This window comes from Narcine bancroftii, chromosome 1, assembly GCF_036971445.1.
Source record: "Narcine bancroftii isolate sNarBan1 chromosome 1, sNarBan1.hap1, whole genome shotgun sequence".
Taxonomy (NCBI): domain Eukaryota; kingdom Metazoa; phylum Chordata; class Chondrichthyes; order Torpediniformes; family Narcinidae; genus Narcine; species Narcine bancroftii.
The window spans coordinates 29228952-29255259 of record NC_091469.1 but is presented as its reverse complement, the minus strand read 5'-3'; the positions used below and the strand labels follow the sequence as shown (position 1 = coordinate 29255259).

The following is a 26308-nucleotide window of genomic DNA, read 5'->3' as shown; positions in this document are numbered from 1 at the left end:
TATACATCTACTAAATTTGGAAAAGTATCTTGCATAAATTTTTGATCATCTGTATTAGATGCATAAAGATTTAATGAAGTCCAGTTCTCAGAGTATATCTGACAATTTACCGTCATGTACCTTTGTGCCGGATTGTAGTCACATATAAAATTGTCACTCCCCTGGCTATGGGAGCTAGTTGTGAGATCCAGTGTGAGAAGTTACCAGCAGTGTTCGTTATTAGAAAGCCAGTAACGGCATTTAATAAAATAAAAATAGAAATGCTTAAATGGCAATAAAGCTGTAAATACTTCCTCCACATACTTTGTCTTCAAGCATGGAATAATGAATAAGTGGCCTCCTGTCCCTAAAAACAGCAAACATCTGCCAGCTACAAAAGCATTAGCCGAATTATGGAACCAGAACCCACACATCAAATCAACTATTACATTAAACAGAACCATAAAGAATTTATTGAAAATTTACTGAAACACAACTCTGATATATTTATTGAAAATTTATTGAAAAATAGTTTATATTTCACCTTCCACAACTGAAGAGGAGATGTAAATCAAATTGGGACAGAGCACTGAGCCAGAACGTGACCCTGCATTTTGTGGAGAGCTGTAGGGATGGCTCCGGAAAGGAGTTGCTCTCCAGGGCTGCCTCCAGTGGCTCCAGGGCAGACTTCAGCGGCCTGCTTCGAGGAAAAGGTAGCCCCAATTTATCTTGCCTTTCTGTCTTCTCTTTCTTTCGGCATGGTTTTTAAAGCATTTTCTTTTTTTGGAGAAATGTTAAATACTTTAAAGTAACCTCAGAGTTGTTTTTATGATTTCAACTTTTCTTAATAATATATATTTTTTAAATAAATCCCTCAGGAGACAGCAGGGTGCGTGGTGTTCCTTCACGACATCATGTGACACCTCCAAATTTGGAGTATTGTGTGTAGTTTTGGTCATCCAACTACAGGAAAGAAATCAATAAGATTGAAAGAGTGCAGAGAAGATTTAGTAGGATGTTGTCTGGATTTCAGGAACTGAGTTACAGGGAAAGGTTAAACGGGTTAGGACTTTATTCCCTGGAGCATAGCAGAATCAGGGAAGATTTGATAGAAGTATTTAAAATTATGAGAGGGATTGACAGAATAAATGTAGATTGGCTTTTTCCACTGAGGGTAGATGAAATACAAACCAGAGGACATGGGTTAAGAGTGAAAGCGGAAAGGTTTAGGTGGATATTCTTCATGCAGAGAGTAGTGGGAGTGTGGGACGAGCTGTCAGCTGAAGTGGTGAATGCGGGCTCAACATTAGCATTAATATTTAAGAGGAATTTGGACAGGTACATGGATGAGAGGCATAAGGACTGGGTGCAGGTCAGTGAGACTAAGCACAAATAAAAATGGTTCGGCAGACTAGAAGGGCTGAAGGGGCCTGTTTCTCTTCTGTAATTTTCTATGGAATCGGGACAGGATCCCAGTTGCTGAAGCTAAGACACGAGTCATGGAGAGAATAAGTTTAATTTCTGCTGGAGTCTCAAATACAAGACAATCACCTTTGAATCCAGGAAGGAATTCTTCTGGTGGTAATAATATTTGACTTGATGTCACACAAAGTGAGAAGAAATTAACAACATTCAAGCATTTAAGAATGGCCACCTAACCATGAGGCAGAAAGCAAATGAAGGAATTTACAAAGAGGATAAATTAAATAATTTACTAACAAATGCCATACACCTGCTGTATCCAAGCATACTTTGGTGCCAGAAATAAAATCTAACAATCTGGGAGATGCCGACGCTTCATTAGGATGTTCAATCATGCATACTGTGTGCTGTTACTACAGCCGATTCAAATTTAATGGGGTTAAGAATATTCAGTTTTTTTTTAGATAGACTTTACATGATTTTACCAGTCTGAAGAATGTCTGACATCTTGGCATTGGTCATTCACACATGAACAACCAAAACTCCAAATCTCCATTTCTTTACATGAATTTAGACAGAATAATGGAAGTGCAGTAAGAGGCGAGATTTGCAACGCCACTGTGGTGACATTCTGTTCATTAACCTGTTGTTCACAGAATGTCTACAGTTCACTTAGACTGCAGATGTTCTGGGAAATTGACAAGGGGTCTAGGAGGTAAAATGTCAGAAAGGGAATGGCATCCTCAGTTCTGTTCCAAGCTTTTTACACAGCATGCGTTCCTGGAAAATGGGAATAATTTCCTGAATACAACTGTTGTGTAAAAAAACATAAGAGAGATAGCATCTTGGCCTTCACTCTCTTGGCGTACCTATGGGAGCTAGTTGTGAGATCCAGTGTGAGAAGTTACCAGCAGTGTACGTTATTAGAAAGCCAGTAACAGCATTTAATAAAATAAATATAGAAATGCTTAAATGGCAATAAAGCTGTAAATACTTCCTCCACATACTTTGTCTTCAAGCATGGAATAATGAATAAGTGGCCTCCTGTCCCTAAAAACAGCAAACATCTGCCAGCTACAAAAGCATTAGCCGAATTATGGAACCAGAACCCACACATCAAATCAACTATTACATTAAACAGAACCATAAAGCATTTATTGAAAATTTACTGAAACACAACTCTGATATATTTATTGAAAATTTATTGAAAAATAGTTTTGATATTTCACCTTCCACAACTGAAGGGGAAAAAAAGTGAAGATGTTGTTCCTTATGCTACAATACAAAATAATTATTCACAGGAATGAAAAAACCTCTAGTTGAATAGACTAGAATAATCAGTTAATCTGTAACTTGGACTGAGGTGGTGTTTCAAAAGGGTGAAAAAATGAAATCAATTAACCAAATGTAGCCTTTAAAAACAAAAGAGCCTGTTTGCTCAGCGTTTGGTGCATTACTTCAAGGAGATGCACGACTACTTTTTTTCAAAAAACACAGGTATTTCATTCTATTGTCCAACACAACATAGATTCGTAAAGAGTGAAAACCAAAATGAGTTTGTAAAACAAAAAAGAAATTCAACTTCACAACAACCTTATCTGGTTTAAAACAGGATTTTGTTCCTTTTAACAAATACACTTAGTGAGGAATGGAATCAAACAATCCCTGCTCCTTTTATGATTAGGTTAATTCGCTGTGCTTCCCAGTCTTAGACAAGCTACAATCTTCTCTTTTCATCCCTCATGCATTTACCCCATCCCACTGGCCTGAAAGATTAAGACTGGAAAATGATTTTCACTATTTAACATTCATAGCATCAAATCTAATGTTTAAAAAGTACTTATCAGCTAAAGGGAAGAATTTAGTCAGCTTTGGTGTTTGAGCAAACAGTATAGACAAAGGGGAAATCAACATGTCTTGCTTAGATTTAAAAGTAAATTATGGAAGAAAATTCAATATGCCCCTATTACTGCCTGACAAATCAATACATTTGAATATTAAATGTTAGAAAACTTCAAAGCGAAATTATGTCTTGTATTACATTTCCAGTTGGAGGATCAACAATGGAGCTTGACACCACCTTACCTGTTACTGATGATTGTGCACTGACATCCTTTGCCAGAGACTGAACCAAACTTGACTGCTGCTCACTTGAGCTGACTTCAGGTTCACCACTGATGGATGGAGATAATGAAACCTCGCTGGATGCACCAGTTTTGACAATCGGTGCCCCTGTGTCTTCGGAAGCATTCTGCTCCTCTTGGCCAGGAAGTTGGAGGGCTGACAATGGGATATTGATTTGCTGGTTTCCTCCTGAAGTGCTGACTGGCATTTGAAGAACTAACTGCTGGCCAGTTCCTTGACCATCATTCAGCTTCTTCTGTGAAGTTGCACCACTCTTTCCAGACTTGGGACCCATTGTCCTTGTGGTGTTTGGTGAAATAATAGAAATAGCTTTTGAGTCAGTCCTTTCAGGCACATGACTCGCAGGTAAGAGGGCTGAAGATTTGGTAGGCCCCAAATAGGAAGCAGGACCAGACTTTGGCTTAGATCTCAAAGCAACAGGTGAACTCTCATTGTCTAGAGCTATTTCTGCATTTGTCACAATATAATAGTCTTCAGGACTCTCTTGTTTAATCTTTTTAACAATAACTTCGTTACTGTTTTCATGAGCAAGGTGACTTGGAGAGTCCAATCCAAGTGAATGCCCACCCACATGCCTTTTCAATGGATTCTTGTGGAGCCGAGATTCATAGTCACTGTCTTCATCGGTTGCTGAAGTCTCGCATGCCATGTGAAACAAGTCACCTTCGTCATCATATTCTTCCACATTTTCATCAACCTCAGAATGTTCACTATATGAAAAATCACAGGAGTCTCTATTCCTAGGACACTCAGCCTTTCCTTTGGAGGTTCTGTTAATGTATTTCTCTGATGGGCTTTGTTGGGCCTCGGATGACATTGCAATAATGCTGGGGCTATCAGAGTTAAAGCTTCTACTATCCTGAAAGCACACTCTATCCTGGGAACCTGCCCTGCAGGTCACAGCCAGTGGCCAGTGATAGGCATGGCCAGCACCACAACCCCACATTGCAGTAAGGTTTCCATGGGCTCCTTCAGTCAACAAATGCTTCAGGTTTGGAATGAGACTACAAATTGTTCCATGACTGTGAGCCCAGCTAACCAGTTTGGACAAGTTTTCTGAAGATGTATGAAGACAGTCCTCCATTTTCTTGGACTCTCACTCTTCAGTAGTCAGTGTTCTGGAAGGTGAAAAGGGACAAGAAATGTCAGACTGGACTGCTGCAGTCTCTCAAAGTGCATACTAACAAGCTTCAGCACACTAGCTTCAATGCCTCACATTTAAAAATAATAAGTTAGTCATTTAACTTTCACGGGTTAATTCAGAGTTAATTATATCAGAACCAAACATATCACACTATTTGTAACTACTTCATAAAATTGTTGTGGCCCTCAGAAATATATTCTGCTGTGCAATTTAGATTTAATCTCCTTAATGATTTTCTTATTTGATGTCTGCTCAAAGAGGCTTAGTTCAACCACCCAATATACTCACTTAGGACCATCGCCCTGCGCATTCAATCAGGTGGCAAATGCAAAACACTATTTTTGATCAGCGAATTACATTTAGCTAAATATTCACAATTCCCAACTGTAAATTGGCCATGAAGAGATCTAAGCACCTTTCAGTACTTTTTGTGGTGGTTAGATGAAGAGATCATTATTCCTCACAACTTTGGAATTTGATCTTTCAGAATCTTTAACCATTATTTACCCGCAAACAAAAAAAAAGGAATGTTCAAAATTAATAGTTGCTCCAGCTGTGAACTTCTATATAAAAATAAAGCAACTTCTATTAGCATATGTCACTGAATGATTAACTCAGAGTACTCAATGTTTTCTGCAATATATGGCTTTGATGACTGACTGCAAAAATATTTTTTTTTGTATTTGCATATGATGATTATAACAACTGAACAGATGAAATACCATGGACTTGATTGGATTAAATGTAGAATATAATCTAAATTAAGAACTGTACAAAAACAATTAAAGTCATTACTTGATAGCTTCATAAACAGATCGGTTACAATTTGTGATACCATTTCTACTATTGAAGAATAAAAGACACTGATTGCAGTAAAAACACACAGAAATGCTGGAGGTAATCAGCTGATCTCGCAGCGACCATAGGAGGTAAAGATACGTTAGCAACGTTACGTTGCCTGAGCTCTTCTTCAAGATATATGCAAGGAACAGGAAGGGGTCAGAATAAAGACTGAAGAATAGCTGGGGAAGGAGTCCAGATAAGTCTATATTATGTCCATCTGGTTGGAGGGTGCCCAGATTAAAGATGAGGTGTTGTTCCTTCCAATTTGTGGGTCTCAGTCTGGCATTGCATGAGACCATGGACAGACATGTCAGCAAGGAAATGGGATGGGAAATTGAAATGGGTGGCCACTGGGAGATCCACCCTATTGCGGCAGACAGAGCTGAGATAAGTGTCCTCCTCTACATTGGAGAGACTGGGTACAGACTGGGACATCGCTCAGTATGCAGTGGACCTCAGCATTTCTGTATGCTTTTACAGCTATCGAAGAAAACAAGGAAAGATGTGTGGAAACACAAACAGCCCCTCTTCACCTCTCCCCTAACCCCCAAAGTACTGCTTCAAGACAGACATCAGGCAGACCAGTAAGGGGGTTCTGTGGCTGAGGGACCCTTGCATGCAGCGGGCTGCTTGCAACTCGAGGCAAGAAGCTGTGGGCTGCAGGGGACTGCTGTCAAGAAACTCGCGCCTGGCTGCGGACTGCTGGAGACTGGCTCAAAACTGGTTGGAGAAGTGCCAGGTATTAGAACCGGGATGCGAGAAGGTGCCAAGGGCACTGAAGGGTTCCTGACCGTGACGGAGGTTCAGATCTGGAACTTGGGTTGCCAATGGTTCGGACTGGTCTCTGTGTGGTTGTGGGGGCTGCCGAAGCTCTGTGGACACTCAGTGACTCGGTTGGTGGTGGTGGGGGGGGGGGGGGGGGAACGACTCTCTTTTGCTTCTCTCTCTCTGATTTCAAGTCAGACATTCACTTCTGAAAACACAAAATTTTGAGTTTGGGCTCTATTCCCTGATTTCATTGCATGCTTAAAGTTGACATTGAAAAACAGTTCTTAGAGATTACTGTAATTGCAGAGGTGTCATTTTTCACAGCACATTTAGAGGTCATTCTGCCTTCAGGCATATGCAAACCATCCATATACCATACAAGTAAAACAGAAAAGTAAAGGTGCTCCCTTGTGGCCTTCTCTACATCAGAGTGACTTGGTGCAGACTGGGAGATCATTTCACTGAACACCTTCGCTCTGTCTGCACCAGTGACAGAGACCTCCCAGTAGCCAACCATTTCAGTTCTGTGTCACACTCCTACACCTTACATGTCTGTCCATAGCCTTATGTACTGTCCCACCAAGACCAACCACAAATTGGGGAATAACACCTGATTTTCAGTCTGGGCACTCTCCAGCTAGATGGCATTAACAAACTTTTCCACTTTCTGCTAACTTGCTCTCCCCACTCCCCCCTTCCCTTCACCTAGCCATACCTCCTCCCATTGATCACTGCTGTCACCTCCCTCCCTTCTCCACCTATCTCCTCCTGCCTTTGAGACCACCATTTCCCCATCTCTTTTATTCAGACACCTGCCAACATTTTTCCATACCTTGATGAAGGGCTAAAGCCCGAAACGTCATTTATACATTTTTACCTTTGCTAAATAAAGGACACTACTTGACCTGCTGAGTTTCACCAGCTTTGTGTTTTTACATATACCACGCAAAGTGTAGTAATGAGATCATCATCAACAAAAACAAACTACAGTAGAACTCCAATTCTCTGGCTATTCAAAAATCCCAATCATTTGGCATCATGTGATGTTTTTTGCCATGTTCCTTTGCAAATTACCAGGGCCCCAGTTTCTCCCCAGCTCCTAACTCACTGGGTTTACTGCAAATATATTATGCTATGCACTATCTGAAAAGAAAATTGCAAATTCGGTGTGTTGGAGTATTAATAGGAATGAATTCTGCAAGTCCAGTACTAAATCCCACATACGATAGATTCTTGGAGTTTTACTGAATTTGAACATCTACCTCAATGTGCAGTAATTGGTCTCTATATTCCTCTGCATGAATGATGACCACACTTCTAGAATTGGCTTTAAAACAATTCTGAATACCTTTATTTTTCGAAGAGTGGCAAAAATGCAGGAACTATATACATCCAGCATAACCTCTGCATCTAACGAGAACAAAAAAAACAATTAATGAGTTGCCTTCATTAAGTCATAAACCATTTTTTTTTTAAAAACACTGAAAAGTACAGTGATTAACTGTTCTGTTTAGTAGTACAAGGGCAATCTTTTGTAGCTGAACAAAATAAAGATGCATGCTGCCCATGTAACAGAATTGATCAAGTCTTCTTTCTTCTTCAAAGTACTCAAACTTCAGATAAAATGTATTCAGGCTGTACTCAATCAAGCATGTGAACCTCCTTTCAACATGTTTATTTTCACTGATTATTATAAAACAAAATTAAACTTGTCTTTCAGAGTGGAGTGAAATTCAATTACACAAAACATTTTTGTGCTGTCCATTTTTCCACACTATAACATGACCTTCACGGTGGACATTTATTCAGACAAGAATCCTGAAGATAAACATTGTGTTTTTGGAATTATAATTTATAAACAAAAGTTAGAGGATTTATTTGACAAATATTCAGAAAATTACAATAAGTTAAAGTTTGATTCTGTTTTCATGTTTAAAGTTGATTACAAATAACTTTTGTTTTTAAAAACCACTTGTCTTGATGAATGTCTATTGCTGCTGGGTTTTGAGGTCCTTTCGGCTTGTAACAGCATGAACTTACACTTCTCAATATTTGGTTTTTGCACACGCACTCATCCATAGAATCACAGTGCCCTTGTTAAACTAACATGTCCTTCCACCTATTTTTGTATCTTTGGCGACTTGAAAACTACATTTCATTCCCTCCTCCAAGTTATTAATATAATTAATGAATAAATGAGAGCCAAATACTAATCACAGTGATACTTTCAGCCTGAAAAAGACCCATTTATTCTAACTTTGTTTTCGATGTGATAGCTAGTTTTCATTCTGTGAAGCACATTTCCTCCAATATCCTAGATTCTTAATTTAGGCATCAGCTCTTATGTTCAAGTTTATTATCATCGGACTGTACGTGTGACACCCAGAAAAACAGCATTTCTCCATACCATGGTACACACACATAATACATTCCTCACAGATTCAGGACATAATCACATTCATACATAAAAATATAATACAAAATAAATAGGTATAAAATAATTTATTCAGTTTCATTTATGCTGTTCATCATTCTCACAGCCTGCGGGAAGAAGCCTGGCAGATCTGATTTGATGTTCCTGCACCTCCTTTCTGATGGTACTAGGTCAAAGATACTTTGCGATGGATGCAAGTATCCTCAATAATTCTTTGAGAGATATTTATGGAATGCTCCTGGTGAATGTCAATAGCAGTAAAGGAGACCCCGAAGATTTTTCAGCCATTTTAATGACGTTCTATACTAACATTTACAGCTTACATTAACACTGTACTGACTTGCACTTACTGCATGCTTTGCAGTTACTATACCACAATGATCCAGTCATATCTGCCACTTCTTTGCATCCTGCTACAATTTTCCAACCTCATTCCTTTTATATCCATTGAAATTTCTCCTGTTTGCTTGATATTACATCCAAGTTTTCTCTCAAAATTAATTTTCTCCCTTTTATGAGTTTTTTTTTATCTTTTACTGCTTGATCCTAAAAGTTAGAATCCTCTGGCGTATCACCAGCCCTTGCCACTGAGTACACTCTACTTTTTAATTGAACATTATCCTTGGTCTCCTTGCTTCACCAAAGATTATGCCTCTTTTTCAAAAAATGTCTCTTTCTAGCTGGGATAAATTCCTGTTGAGCATTATGAACCAGTGACTGAATATCCACTGCTGTTCATCTGCTGGCCTGTCTCTTAGTTTACTTTCACAATTTACTTTAAACATCTCCACCTTCATACCATTAAAACTAGAAGTAAATCATGAAAGTCTGCAGACACCATGGGTGAAGTAAAAACACAATGCTGGAGAAACTCAGCGGGTCAAACAGTGTGCCTTATATAAGCAAAGGTAAAATACATAACCAATGTTTCCAGCAGGTATGTTGGTATGTTAAGATACCATTATAACTACCTTTACTTAAGCTGAAGATGCTGGTTTTGGTCTAAAACTACATCTGAAATTCTATTATATTGTCGTCGCCATCTCCTAGGGGATCTTTAACCATAGATTCTCTTGTTAATCCTCCCACACAAGACCCAAGTAGGTTACAGAATGTACTACTTCGAAGAGGCAATTCAAAGCACTAAAATTTTCCATGACATTGCAGTTCCCTACACATTCTCTGCCTTACTGTGGGCTTGTAAAGTACTCCCATATGTTTTTACCTCCCATTATTCATAATTTCAACCAAATCTGATTCTACATTACTACCACTGCCTCTCTATCACAACTCAATACCAATCTGATACCTTCTTTGAATACAAGGTGACCTGCCTCCTTGCACTTCTAGACAATTCTTTTCAAATACTGAACAAGCTGGAATATGAAACACCCTGCTACAATGTCTCCATACTGACAATTAGATTCCCCTCATGAATTTCTATCTGTGTTGTCAACTTGTAAATCATATTGCAAATGCTCTGTGCATTTAAATCAAATAGGCTTTGTTTTTTGTTTTCTCACTTCTGGATTTGCTCTGCTCTGTACACTTTTGTCTACATTTTCTGCCAGTCTGTCACATTTAGATTATCAATTTCCCTTCACTGCACATCCAGTTCTTGGTACCTTGCACCAAACCCCCTCTTTATCCCTCCCCACCCCACTCCCAATCTATAGCCCTCTTTACACAATTCACTAGGACACTGGTCTTAGCACAAGTCATCTCAATTACACTGCTCCTTCTTTCCCCTTCCCCCCAGTACTGTTGCCACTGTCCCATGACTCAAACCAATTTCACACTGCACTTTGAACCACGCATTTCCCCCTCTAATTGTCATTTCCCCATTGCTGATATGTTCATGGCTCAGGTCACAACGTCAAACCTACCTCCACACAAATCTCACAGGCTACCTTTCTGCAAATTCCAGGAACAGCAGACATCTGGGCAACAGCGAACATCATATATGGGCCAAATCACAAGTCGTTGTTATAAACAACTTGTGGTTATTAACCACAAGCACTGCTAATACACTAAGTGACAACCTCAAAGAAAAGCAATGATCTCATATGTTATGCTAAGACAACAATCAACGACATAATAAATTAGAAGCTACTGATATTTTACAAAATGCTCTTTGTAATTATAAGAGTTTAATATTACACATATATATATATAAAACTAACTGGTCTTCATTTGTACAACAAGGAAATACAGGGAAGGGGGCGGGGGCAGAATTCTGACTGAATGATTTAATATTCAGTCAATTCTCAAAAAGTTAGCAAATATGAAGTTATATTCACTAAATATGCAAATTGACCAAACTTCTTTTTGTCAATTGAAATTAGTTTTTAACAAATTGCTTTAATAAACTGATTTACATATTCAAAAAGCACTGCCAAGGATTACAGTTGTGGATTATAATGTGGGTACAAAACAAACTGTTGGAGGAATTCAGCAGGTCAAATAGTATCTGCAGGGGCAAAGAGATAGTCAGTTTCAAACTGAGACCCTGCATCTCAATGTGGGCAGTTACACTGAACTACTTAGCTGATGAAATCTGCTATTTACATCCCAATACACCCTCATCATCTCAACTTCCACGAAACTAAAATGAAAATGTTGAAAGAAGTTCCAAAGAGACAGCAATACCTGCTGAATCAAGGTGCCCAAATTTTTTATTTAGTTTTTAAATGTTTTTACATTTAGACATGCAGAACAGTAACAGGCCATTTCAGCCCCACCAACCTGTGCTGCCCAGTTAAACCCAATTGACCACAACCCCCTGCATGTTTTCTAATGTTGGGAGGAAACCGGAGCCCCTGGGGAAAGCACTTGCTGACACAGGGAGAACAAACAAACTTCTTACAGACAGCATGGGATTCGAACCCAGGTCCCCATTGTTGCACTAACTGCTATGCCAACCATGCCGTCAAATAATCAAATGAAATTAATTTTGTCTAAAGCCGCAAGTGGTGACAAGACAATCCACATCTTAATTTGGGTACAGGTGCTTGACAGAAAAATTCCATCCTTAATTGAATTCTCTCCCAATGCTGGCATCAATGGCATCTATATTTCAATACACATTTTATTGAAAGAATGATTGCACCTCTCATTAACACAGTAGCTAAATGTGTCTCCATTTATTCTTGTGCATGTCTCTGCTTCACCCCTCCCTATGCTGGGTTAATTTTCCAAGTTTTAAATTAGGAATGTAATGAGACAAGGAGCCATATGCCAGGTGTCTGGTAACTGGCAGGTGGTAGCAGTATCAAGTAACAGCAGTTGAAACAGCACAGATACAATTTAAACCACCAAGCAATAAACTATCTTGCAGAGTCTGGTCATGTCATTCGTTGGTTCAGGTTACTGCACATTCAACCAATACATCCTTTCACTCAACTCCCTCGTTAAGCTCTGCACACCCTAGACCTGGTCAAAGTCCACACGTGAAGCAATTTAGAAACTGTTAATGGATCTATTGAGAGAAACAAAGGGAAACAAATGACTTAATTCAAGGTCTCACCTGCAACACCAACGAGGCTCTAAAGTCACTGTATTTCATATGATTGAGATCATGTTGGTCTACAGAAATGGAGAATGAACAAATTTTTTAAATTTGCCAAGTACCCTTTCCACTGTCTTCCCACCAAACTGTCTCCCATTCCCACCCTCTTTTGAATCAAGTTCATCATAATTTAGTTTAGATATGTTAATCATCATCCAACCCAAGCACATTCTTTAAATTTTAACAAAAGTTTACGATTTACAAGCACTCTGCAAAATAAAACATTTTACTTGCTCTTCCATCTTCAAGACAATAAAGCTTGTTTTATAACAAAGGAGAGCCAGCATGTTACAAGGCCATAATTCATCTGAATGATTCACATAAAGTCATAAACAGTAAGACCAGTTTCCATTCAGAATGATGCAAACAACTGCAGGATCATATTACTCATTTAAACTTTCTACCAGACATGCAGCGGATGTAAATAAAACTGAGGTAACTGCCTCTTTTATGTTCTTCCGTTGATGTGGGGAAAGTCAGAGGAGCAGATTAAAGAAACCATGTTAGCAACTCATGGATAACGTGTTATATGATGTCATAAGACCAATTCTACTGATACTTCTGGGAGTAGTGGCTTACTGGAAATTATACGCCTATATCATAAAGAAGCCAAGATGTAATGGATATTGTTTGTAGGTATGCGCTGCTTATCAACCATGATACATTGTGAAATTGGGTATTATGCAATGTGGACATTGTGCAAACACCATATTACTGTACATACTTAGCAAAGCAATATGGGATGCTGAACTTAGGCTAAATTAAACTGTTTAATTTTTTTCACTTTTTAAACTTTTATGTAAACATTTTCTTAGCCTGTATCACACACAATTAAACAGAGGATTGAGGATCATCCACATCACTGTTCTCAACTTCCTCAGTGTTCCACCGGAAGAGTTTCCGGTCCAATAACCTCCATTGATGGACTATTACTGTCACTTTGCAATGCCTGAAGGACCTGGCTGAAGCTCTTCATCGTGTCCAGTGTTATTTCTTCATAAATTTATTTACACCTCCAAGATTATACCACTTGATTTTTTTTTAATCTCAACCTTCAACCTTGCTTAGGGGAAGGAGTTTAGAATTTATCCTTTTTTTTCTTTATTTTTGTTAGGTTCTATTGCAACTTTAGGTTTGTGGTATTGTACTTCTGAATTTTTAGTTATGATCATTATTTTAACTTTTTGTACTAGTTCTGTAGCACACATCATAAGTGTATTGGTCATTTTTTCTATTGTAAATATCAATAGAAATATTTTTTAAAGAGAAAGATAAATTTCTTTAAATGCACCAAACACTGCATAAGTATTCCTCTGCATCAGTGAAAAGCATTCAGTGTTTGGATCCATTTCTTCAGCGAGCTTTTAAGGTCTGCAAAGAATTGGGTTAACCCCTTAATGGTAAACCTCTTCTGCACCTGTTCTTCTTCTCCCTCTGCAGTTTCCTTTTCTCTTGCCTCTTCTTCAGCTAGTCACTCTTGTTCTAGCAACTCTTCATTTCTTAGTTCCTCAGGATCAACCTCTAGTTCTTCAACATCCTCATCATCTATATCTAGGTTCAGGTTGCTGTTTACCATGTTGACAACAGCTCAATTAATCCTTGCAATCTCATCATCTTTTTTCAAATCCCTTAAAATCATGCACATGCTGCTTCATTACTTTTTTTCCATATGCCATTCATGCAGTCTTTAGTCACATCATCCCAGGCCTAGGCAAGGTTCTTTTTTTGCAGTGGAAAATGTTGTCCTCCTTCCAGAACTGCAGCAGTGTCTTGCCAGCGTCATCAGTTGCAACAACAGCCTGGGCAAAGGTCCTCCTCATGTAGTAGGCCTTGAAAGCTGCAATAACCCCTTGGTCCATTGACTGGATTAAAGAGGTAGTGTTTGGTGGGAGAAACACCATTTAAAAAAATATTTTATTTAAAATTTAACCATACATGCATTCAAATATATTTCAAAATACAGATAATATATTGATTAGCAAATACATGATGATAATACCCCAACATTCCTCCCCCCCACCCTCCTACAGATCCAAGAAAAGATAAAAGAAAAGCAAGTACATAGGTAAGTGTTAGAATGGAAGAAAAGAAAGGAAGAAAGGAATAAAAATAAAAATGAGAATGGACTGCTGAAGTCTAAAGTTCATATCTATTTAATCATTAATGGTGTTCCACGCAGGTCTTAGAGGCTAAGAAGAACATTTAAAAATCTAAAAATATTAAAAATTTAATCCTATTTTTTGTAAACACAGACATCAAAATTTGTTTAAAAACAAATACATCTTTTCCTTAAATTATATGTAATTTTCTCAAGGGGAATACAACTGTGCATTTCCCCATTCCAGCATTCCAAACTTAGGTGTGAATCAGATTTCCAAGCAACTACAATATATTTTCTAGCCACTGCTAATGCAATTTTAACAAATTCTATCTGATAGTTAATTTCAATTCAGGTCTTAACCCTATAATGTTACCTAATAAAAATTCTGGATTTTGTGGAAATTGGACTCCTGTAATTTGTTCTAAAAAATGTTCTAATTCCAGCCAAAAAGGTCTTACTTTATCACAAGACCTTGTTGAATGTAAAAAAAAGTTCCCAGCTCTTCGCCACATTTAAAACACTGTGATAAATCTGATTTCAATTTATTTACTTTCTGTGGCATGATGTAAAAAATTATATTGTTCCTCCCCCTTCAGGAGGAACACCACTTTGATGTTGGGGTGGAGGTCACCAATGAAAGGGGGATGTCCAGGAGCATTGTCTACAATTAGCAAAATGTTGAAAGCTATGACTTCTTCCAAGCAGTACTTCTCCATTGCACTGGCATAGCAATTGAGAAGGGCATCCTGAAAGAGTATTTGTGTCATCCAGGACTTTTTACTGCTCTTGTAATAAACCGATAAAGTGTGTTTGTTAATATCCTTAAAATCCCTGGGGTTTTTACTATGCCAAATAAGAAATGGCTTTAACTTGCAGCCAGCAACATTCCCTCCTAACACTGTCACTCTGTCTTTAAAAGCCTTAAAGCCTGGCATTGACTTGGCCTCCTTATGGATCCAAGGACGTTTCAGGCATTCACTTCCAGAATAAGGTTTCATCCATATTAAAAATTTGCTGAGGCAAATAACCTCCCTCCTAAATTACTTTGTACAAGGTTTCAACAAATTCTTCTACTGCCTTCGCATCAGCACTCGCGGACTCACAACTCACTTTCACATTATGCAGTGTAAAACATTGTTAGAAGTGCTGAACCACCCAGAGCTAGCACAAAACTCGATATCGTAGTCTGGTCCCGCTTTTTCTTTTAAGCATCTGGAACAAGCTACAAGCCTTAGCAGTGGCATTAACATGCTGAGAGGGACTCGCTTTAGTGTTTGGTCCTCAATCCACGTCATTAGCAATTTCTTCATATCTGATAGAGGTCCCTCTCGCATTTTCGTTAGCCTGTAATTTTTAGTGGAGCCAATCTTTAAACAGTTTGAAGAATTTTTTGTTTTTGAGTGTGACAAGTGTAAATTGCGTGTAATAGCATTCACTGCTTTTCCATCTTTGTTATTTAATAACCTTTTGTTTCACTTCCAAATCGATATTTCTCCCTTGCCTATTGCTGCTGCCATCACTAGCACTGGTTTTGCTGCGTTTGGGAGCCACGGTAGATAGAAAGAACAATATCAACGTTCATAAGCCTTTGTACACACAGACATGAGTTACACGTGCTGCGGGCAGGAAGTTGTTGCATTTGTCCAGTTATGTCCGCTATGTCCCATTCTCAGATTGGGATTTCTGAACTCTTGTGGGACCACAGGTAATGGACGTATATACAGTCGGACATTTCCCGAACAGAAATTTGGATTTTCAGAAGGCCTTTGACAAGATGTCATGCAAAGAGCTAATTAGCAAGATAAAAGCACTTGGTAAATAGGAAACATACTAGCGTGGGTAGAGTATTGGCGCATTGGCCAAAAGCAGAGTTATAAATCAGGGATGATATTCTGGTTACCTGCCATTTGCTATTGGTGTTCCACAGGGGTCAGTGTCGGGGCAGCTCCTTTTCATGTTGCATATTAATTATTTAGATTATGGAATGAATGGCTTTGTGGCCAAGCTTGCATATGATGCAAAGGTAGGCAGAGGAGCAAATAGTGTTGAAGAAACAGGAAGGCTGCAATAAGGACTTAGAGTCCGATTAGGAGAATGGGCAGAGAAGTGGCAAATGAAATACAATGTTGTAAAGTGTTCGGTCATGTATTTTGGTGGAAAAAAATAAACAAGCAGGCTAATTTCTAATTGGGGAGAAAACTGAAAATATCCAGATGCAGAGACCTGGGAGTCCTTGTGCAGGTAAACCTGCATGTTAAGTCTGTGATGAAGAAGGGAAATGCAATGCTGGCATTCATTTTAAGAGGAATAAAATACAAGGACAGGGATGTGATGTGGAGGCTTTATAAGGCACTGGTGAGACTGCTCTTGGAGAATTGTGAGCAGTTTGGAGCTCCTTATTTAAGAAAGGATGTGCTGACATTGGAGAGGGTTCAGAGCAGGTTGACAAGGATGAGTCCAGGAATAAAAGGGTTATCATACAAGGAGTGTTTGACAGCTCCTGGCCGATACTCATTGAATTTCGGTGAATGGGGGGGGGGGGAAGGACTCTATATGGTCCAGATATAGCTGCCAGATCGTTACAAAAGTGTCATATTTATTCTTTAAATTATGTGATTTTTTTCCCCCATTGATAAACAGCTGTTCATTTCCACAGTTCATCATGCTGCAAGTAGAGGGGAGTCGGACTTCCAAGTGATCGCGATACATTTTTTTGCTACTGCCACTGTTATATTTAATCAATGAGATTTGGCATTTAATCAATTTATTGCTTATTTCCATGAAATAACCTAGTAGATATAGCTCCAGTTTGCCCATAGAGGCCATTTCTGTTATCCTAGTTAATTTTTCTGTGATGTCTTGCCAAAATGGCATCACATTCACGCACGTAGTATACAGAAAGGTTCCTGTCTCAGTCCAACATATGAAACAATTCTCTGATATTTCTGCTTTTGATCTATATAACTTCTATGGGATAAGATATAATTGGTGTAAAAAATTATATTGAGCCAATCCATATCTTGCATTTTTAATTGATGTCATGCTGTCATTACACCAATCTGACCAGCTTCTTTCTAAAATCACCACACCAAAGTCCGACGCTCATCTTTCCCTTGACCACTGTAACCCTGGTTTTGCACTTTCGCTCTGGAGAACATAGTACATTTTTGTTATAAATTTGTGCACATTTCCCATCCAGACCGTTCCATTTCAATAATTTCAGGTAGAGTCAACATTAGTCCCCATCTTTCTCCTGAGAACGATCTAAGCTGGAGAAAACAAAAGAAGGTCACATTGGCCACTCCATATTTGTGTTTTAGTTGTTTGAAGGACATAAGAGTTCCTTCCATATATCTTATGCCTTTGTCATACCATGAATTTAATATTCTATTGCCTAGGTTCATAGGCAATAAATAACACATTTTTTCACAATAGTTCTTTAATTGATATTCCTACTTTTTTTTTCCCCTAGACAGTCATAATTTCTTGCCACGTTCTGATCATATGTATTAGTATGGGATTATTTGTCTTTTTTCTAGAGATTTGACACTCCATTTATGGATAAAATCCATTGCTTTCCCCCTCCTTCCACAAAGAAGGCTGCAAGAAATCTAGCCTGTGCAGCTAAGTAGTATTTTATAAAATCTGGAAGTCCTCCCAGCTCATAGTCCCATGTCAGTTTTTCCAGTGTAATTCTTGGTACCTTATTATTCCATAGGAACTATCTAATAATTTAAAGAATATTTTATGTAACGAAATAGGCAGTGATTGAAAAAAATACTGCAGTCTTGGCATTACTTTCATTTTGACGCAATTAACCCTTGCCACTAGAGTAATTGGTAATTCTCTTCATTTCTGCAGGTCTTCTTATATCTTCCCCAAAAGAGAAACATAATTTAGTTTATAGAGATTTTGTAAATTGTTGTCAGTGCTATTCCAAGATTGTTTATTCCATCCATCTTATATTTAAATCTACTTCCTTTTTGGCATCTTCCATATTCAAAATGTGTCAATGGCATTAACTAGCTTTTGTCCATATTTATTTTATAACCAGATATTCTTTCATATTTTTCTAGTGTTCCTTGTAATTTTTTCAAAGATTTAGCCAGGTCCGATAGGAATAGTCACACATCATCGCAAATAAACTATCCTGTGTTTTTTTTCCAACTTTGACACCCTTTTTATCCGGATCCCTTATTATCTCCACCAGCAGTTCAATCGCTAAAATAAAATGCACTGGGAACATCCCTGTTTACTCAATCTACTCAAGGGGAACACGACTGACATTTGATTATTGGTTATAACTTTAGTTTGTGATTTATGATATAGTTTTTTTTTATCCAGCTTATAAATGTTCTGCCCATGCCAAATTTTCCAATGTTTTAAATAGAAAGGACCATTCCAAACAGTCAAATGCTTTTTCCATGCACAGGTAGACTGTAATACTTGAATTCCATTCAAATTTTGCCTTGTGTATTATATTAAATAATCTTCCTAGACTACTTGAGGAATGTTAACAATACAGTAACAATTCCTACCTGGTCTGTACGTATTAATTTTGGAAGATATTGTCCTAATTTATTAGCCAACACTTTTGCTTATCTTAGTATTGGCATCACTCTAATTTTAATAATCGTGGTTGAGAACGATTCCAGGAGGATCTGTGTTTTTACTGCTTGGTCCAGAACATCCATTAACAGTGGCATTAATAATGCTTTGAATTGTCTGTAAAACTCAAATGGGAATCCATCCTCCCCCTGGAGATTTAATAGCCTGTAGGGTTATAAATTTCAAATTCTTCGCATGTAATGGAAGTGCCTAGTTCTATCTTTTCTCTCTTTTGTAGTTTTGTACGTTCAACATTCAACAAAAATTCTTCCATTACATTCTCGTCTCCTAGTAATTCTGATTTGTTTAATTGTGTGTAATATTGTCTAAAGATGTCATTGATTTCCTTTTGTTTATATACTAGTGTCTGTCTCTGTTTTTATAACAGTTATCATCCTTGATGACTCCTCTACTTTAATTTGGCAAGACTTTATATGCCCACTCACCTAACTCATAACATTGTTGTTTAGTTTTTAATATAGCATTTTCTGTTCTATATGTTTGTATTGTATTATATCTTAGCTTTTTATTCTTCAGTCATCTATATTATTCTTGTAGTCCTGTTCTTTGATTTTTTTTTCTAATTCTATAATATCTTTCTCTAAACTGTTTACTTCTGCTATATGTTCTCTCTTAATGTTCTGGGTATAGGGTAAAATTTTCCACTCAAATACGCTTTGAGCGTGTCCCATATCAAAAAACTATTATTAGTAGATGGCTGATTTCTTTTGCAATATATTTCTAGCTGTCTCTTTATAAACTAGCAGAAGATTTGTTCTTTTAATAGTGCAGCATTGAGACACCATCTGTACATAATTTCTTGCTTTTTCATTATTGCAATAGTTAATGTTGGTGGTGAGTGATCTGATAGAAGCCTCACTAGGTGTTCTGTTTTTATCACTCTACTTTTTAACTGGGAACACATTAAAAATAAATCAATCCTTGTATGTGAATTGTGCACCCTTGTGTAAAAGGGGTAGTCTTTCTCTGTGGGATTTAATTGGCTCCATATATCTTTTTTTTTAAAATACTTTATTTAAAATTTTAAATGTACATGTAAACCCTCCCCCCAACACCCATACCCACCCACAAAGACCCCAAAGAATGAAAAGAGAAAGAAAATGGAGATTTAACATCAAAAGTACAGTAAACCACCATGGAGCAAAGCAATACCACCACGACAAGCTTCAGGGAATTCAAAATTTTAAACCCAAATAGTCCAAATAGGGGTTCCATACTTAGAAAGAAAGATAAATTATCTTGTAAATTATACTTATTTTTTCCAAAGGAGTACATGACCTGAATTCTATATGCCACCTCTGCAAATCCAAATCAATCTAATTTTTCCAAGTAATATCTATACATTTCCTACCGCCATTGCCTACCTTAAAAACACAATTTGATACTTAGTCAACCTCAAAATCAAACTCAACCTTTTAACAGTACCTAATAAAAACAATGTTGGGTCCATTGGTAATTGAATCTTTAAAACTTTCTCTAAAAATTCCTTAAGCCATCTCCAAAAATGTTTAACCTTATCACATAACCAAGTCAAATGTAAAAAAGCCTACTTCTTTAAAACATCTAAAACATAAATCTGAAGAACTTACCTGCTCAGAAATTAAAGAAATTTAATTTAAGTACAATTGATGCAAAAAAAATTATAATGAACTAACCTATATCAAACAAAATAATGTTGGACATACTATCCTTACAAATAGATCTCCAATCATCATGGTTGATTGTAATTCCCAAATCCTCTTCCCATTTCAATCTCGATTTATGAATATCAAATTTAAGCATTTTACTTTGTAACAGTTTATACATTTCAGAAATACATTTCTTTTTACCACCTTCCAGAAGTAAAATTTCAAAACTTGATTGTCACGATTATCTCAAAGTATGCTCAAAATGAACTAATTGCAATGCTTTAACTTGATAATAACACAAAGGAATATTATTTGAAATTTCATATTTTCCTTTAATTCTTTGAAAAGAAATGAAATAACCAGCCTCATAACAATCTTGTACTGTTTTAATACCTTTCTGATTCCATATTTTCAAAAACTGATTATTAAAGAGTAAAAGAAAAAAATTATTCTGATATAGAGGAGTTTTTGCTGAAATTTTCACCTATCTCTTCATTTATTTTATTCCATAATTCAATTAAATGTCTCAAAATCAGTGGAACATTATTAATAATAACTTAGTATTCCATTTAATAAATAAATTGTCATATTTTTCTCACCAATATTCGACAATTCGATATTAGCCCAAACTAACAAATTATCCAAATCAAGCATTCTATTAAGCAACCTCAATTGCGCTACTTTATAATAATTTTGAAAACATGGAAGTTGCAAACCTCCCAGTTCATATTTCCAAGTTAATTTTTGTAAAGAAACCATTTTATCTCTCCACAAGAACTTTCTTTTAGTAGTTTTATCCATATCATTTTTCAAATACTGTATAACAATAAAATATTTCCAATTTTTTAAAAATCCTGTAAGATTTCCCTTTTAAGAAACATAAAATTTCCCCTTTGGTAAACACACACACACACACCCCTAGCTCTGACAGTGACAGAAACAATAGAACCGGGAAGTCCATGGAATCTTCTAAAAATGTGTTTTGAAACCTCTCCTCTCCCCTCACCATTTTCCCCCTTAAATTGGGGTCCCCACCCTGCCACTTTCCTCACCACTTTCCTTTCTTTCCAGAGCTCTCTATGTATATTACAATGATTTGTCTTTTAGCAGCAAAAACATGACGGCTCAATACTACAAAGTAGAAAAAAGATACATCCTTCTGTTAGTTCCGTTCCAAAATGGTCTTTTTGATCTTCTTATCTGGCAGCTCAAATCTCTTCACAATGTTTTTAAAAACTCTTCCACTTCTTTATTCTTGAAAATTCGTCGATTACCTTCTAGGACAACAACCCTCAGCATCACTGGGTAAAATCATTGATTTTAAGTTTTTGGATCACAATTGTCTCTACCTCAACAAATTCTTTTCTTTGTTTGTCCAAGGCAGAGCTAAGGTCCTGAAAAAACATTTTTTTGTGGTCCACCACTAATGGGCCATTGTCATTTTTTTGAATATTTGTGAGCAGATCTCATCCTGCTCCCGGTAACTTAAAAGTCTTACTAGGACTGGTTGTGGTCGCTGTTTGTCGGTTCTTCTGGGTCTGAGGGTCTGGTAAGCCCTTTCAATTTTCAGCTTTGAGTTTAACTTGTTTTGTCCCAGTTTGTGGGATTCATGTTTCAAAGAATCTCACCGGGTCTTTCCCCTCGATTCCTTCTCTCAGTCCAATTTACTCTGTCTGCTGAAATTTTCCCCATGATTGATCTTGTCCATCAGTCCTTTTCTGTCTGTGTCCCATGTTTTTGCTTTTTCTTCTGGAGCCTTTAGCCTGTTTTGTTTTGTCCACCTCAGCCTGCACTTGAATCATTCGTTCTGTTGAATCTTCCAGAATTTCTTTAATTTCTGATATCATTTCCTACATGTCTCATCACTGATTTAACGCTCGTAAAACGAGTGCACAAAGTTTCCATCTTATTCAGGATGTTGGCTAAATCTTGGGCCAACCCCCCAGGTCTGATGGCTCAGCCGCTCGCAAGGCAGTTTTTTTTTGGTTGCCTTGGTTGTTTGGCACTAGTTTTATCCATTATTGACAATAAATTCTGATTTTTGAGCTTTCAAACCGTCTTTTTAATACTTTTTATGCACGCCACTCAAGATTGATCGCCACTCAAGATTGATAGATTCTTGATTAATCAGGACATCAAAGGTTATGGGGAGAAGGCCAAGTGGTGAAAATAGATCAGCTCTTGATTAAATGGGCAATATAACCCATTTCTGCTCCTACTATATGTCTTATGGTCTTCTAACTACTGCAAATGGCATCCACAGCTTTGTCTAAGAAAAAGACACCCAATAAGCTAAATCATCTCATTTTGTAACCAATGGGAAAATTTGCTATACTTTGGCTTTAGCTCATTGATGTTTTTACCAATTTGTCTGTGGAATATGAAAATGCTCCCTCACCAATAAGTTTTGGACTCATTCATAGACTACTTTGCAAAGACAGAGCTCCACACCTCTCTTTGTTAAAAATGATGTCTATTAACACAACACAAGTTTTGAAAATAAGGTTAACAAACTCATCCAGTGGTCAAATCCACCAGTTTTTCAATCTGGAACTTGGATTGTTAATTATAAACTCTCTTCAATAATATTTGTATTAACCTGTTGCACCAATGGATAAATATCACAAGATGCACTTTCAACCTTCCAGACGAGGCAAATTTGACATTAAAATTAATTTCTGTAGTGTCAGAAACTGACAGCCCGAAAGATCATTCAGCTATGTTGTCCTTTATGTGGGTACTATAAAAGAGCATCACATTAGACTAGATACCTCCAAGTCTTTCATCCTCCAGAACGCTCTTCGCTCCCCCAATTCCCCTTGACCTTTTTAAATTCAGAAAAAAAATTCCATCACTTTTTCAGAGAGCCAGATCTCTACTGAGGATTTCTCATCATTCTCCCTCAAAAAAGTTTTTAATCTATGGGGTCCAAATATTGCCCCATTCTCTCAGCAGAAGTGCATTCCCACCATAAACTTCAATTTAACTAAAAAAGTCTGCATTTAGTTATGTCTTGGTCTTCTTAGTGCTCATTCTCCCAACCTCTCTTCACCCCAGAAAACTTCCTTCCAAGGAGTTCACCTCTTTCTTGATCAGTGTTCAAAATTGTGCACAAACACCAACACAAGCCTAAATCATAATTACAGCTGTCAAATAGATTTCTTTGGTTTTAGCCTCCATTTCACCATTCACAAACCAGAATAAATAAGAACATTTTGAGTCACGTTATCACACTGGGGTGCTTCATCAATCCAGTACAAGAACATCATGTCTGTCAGGGACATTTTACAGTATACAGCATTTCATTCTTGGCCCTCCTTCCCCAAATTGGAATGGCTTTCACCAGGTTTCTGTCCAGTTAACAATCCCAGAAGCTACAACTATCCATTTCAATATCTGCTGAGTTTTACATCATTTGAGAATTTCATCTCAAAACAAACAAATCAGGAGAAGTAGACCACACAGCCAATTAAGCCTGCTCTGCCTGCAATAAGATCACAGATAACTTGATTGAAACATCAACTCAAAATTCATGTCTATATATTGCAACTTTTCATCCTCTTGCTCAAAGATCCATCCATGCTTTGAAACCCTCAAGATTTGTAATTCTGAGTTAAAAAAATTTCACTGCATCTCTATGTCATGGAAAGCCCTTTTAATGATAGTGCAGTCTCTAACCAAGTCAAAAGAATAACAGAATGAACACTGACCTTTGGGTTGTTTAATAAGTTACCAATCAGCAATAAATAGGTTACATCAACTGCTTCTGTATCAATAGAAATTGTAGCCTCCCTTTCTCCACCTATTCAAGATCTTGTATATCCTGACTTTTTATTTCAAAGTTTATTGTTGTATCATCAAATTTAAGGTGTCAGAGTCTGGAATTATTTTCTAAACTCTGACTTTCTACCTCCTTCTACAAAACCTTCAGTGACCACAAGAAATTCTGCTTAATAGGCTGAGAAAAGATTAATGACATATTAAAAGCTAGATTTACTAAAGAATTTGAAAACAAAAAGTAAGTTTTAACATGAAGTTGCAGGCAGAACTGCAATATAAGCAATCAGAACTTTGGCCAAATTGTAATACTGGCAAATAAATTTTGAATGAGCTCATGTTTAATTTTTTTTTAATTTAGACATACTGCACAGAAACAGGTCCTCTTGGCTTTCAAGCCCATGCCATCCAATGACCTATAACCCGATACATCTTGAAGGGTGAAAGGAAGCTGGAGAAATTCTTGCAGACATGGGGAAAATGTATGAATTCCCTACAGACACCATCTCATTCAAACCCCAGTCGTTGGTACTATAACAGTGTTGCGCTAACCTGACGTAGAAAATGGCAAAGCACAATTACAATTTAATATTACCAAGCTGAGCTATAAAGACCCCCAACTTTGCAACATTATCTCAGTTAAGGACTTGAAATTGAAATATAAATCAGTCTCCAAGACAGATTCAAAGGAAATAAACATCCCCCCACCTTGGTATTCCAAGTCAATCCGTGCAAGAGTAAAGAGATAACAGGATTGAATTTAAAAGTGATGATTTATCCCCACCAGAATCAAGATAATTATCATGAACATGTGCCATAATATTTTTTGTTTTCAGCAGTAGTATTGTGCAGAATAAATACAAGATTTAAAATAATAAATAATTACCTCACAAGAGCAAAAAAAAGTGTCCATTGTCCATTCAGAAATCTAATGGTGGAGGGGAAGAAGTTGTTTTTGTATCCTTCAGTGCCCATCTTCAGACTCCTGTACCACCATCCTGATGATAGAAGGTAGAAAAGGGCATGGCCTGGATGGTGAGGGCTCTTGATGATAAAAGCTGCTTTCTCGAGGCACTGCCTCTAAAAGATGTCCTTAATGGAGTGAAGATTAATGCCCATGATGGCGCTGGCCGAGCTTACAACCTTCTATAGTCTTTACTTGTCCTGGAACCTCCTACCAGTGATGCAATGTCAGAATGCTCTCAACAGTACCCCTGTAGAAATTTGCAAGTCTTTGGTGACATACCAAGTCTACTCAAACTCCTAATGAAACTAGCATGCCTTCTTTATAAATGCATCGACATGATGACCCCAGAATAGGTCTTTAGAGATGTTGACACCCAAGAATTTGAAGTTCTTAACCCTCTCCATTGCTGGCCTCTTGATGATAGAAGTGAGAAAAGGGCATGGCCTGGATGGTGAGGGCCTTCTTTATAAATGCATCGACATGATGACCCCAGAATAGGTCTTTAGAGATGTTGACACCCAAGAATTTGAAGTTCTTAACCCTCTCCATTGCTGGCCTCTTGATGATAGAAGTGAGAAAAGGGCATGGCCTGGATGGTGAGGGCCTTCTTTATAAATGCATCGACATGATGACCCCAGAATAGGAGGTCTGGTTTGTTTGCTCCTGATTTCCTGAAGTCCACAATCAATTCCTTAGTTTTGCTGACATTGAGTTCAAGATTGTTGTTGAGAAACCATTCAACTAATTGATCTCTCTCACTCCTGTACATTTCCTCATTGCCATCTGTGATTTTGACAACAACCGTGGTGTCATCAACAAATTTGTAGATGTCATTTAAATTGTGCCTGGCCACACAATCATGGGGTAGATGGAGCAGATGGATCCTTAAGGTATGCCTGTGTT

At 37.5% G+C, this 26308-nt stretch overlaps 1 protein-coding gene across 6 annotated transcripts in view; it reads right to left on the bottom strand.

Moving 5' to 3' along the window:
• The window catches only part of LOC138756757 (uncharacterized protein KIAA1958), a 115756-nt gene that overhangs the window by 76483 nt on the left and 12965 nt on the right, over window positions 1-26308 (bottom strand). For 3 of the 6 annotated variants that reach the window (XM_069923145.1, XM_069923180.1, XM_069923153.1), the window contains exons 2-4: window positions 12262-12320; window positions 7650-7711; window positions 3487-4664 (exon numbers count right to left, since the gene is read on the bottom strand). In XM_069923145.1, coding sequence (XP_069779246.1) covers window positions 3487-4630 — 1144 coding nt within the window. In that variant the 5' untranslated portion in view covers window positions 4631-4664; window positions 7650-7711; window positions 12262-12320. The remainder of the gene's footprint in view (window positions 1-3486; window positions 4665-7649; window positions 7712-12261; window positions 12321-26308) is intronic. The other 3 variants (XM_069923165.1, XM_069923159.1, XM_069923173.1) reach the window with 3 other exon arrangements.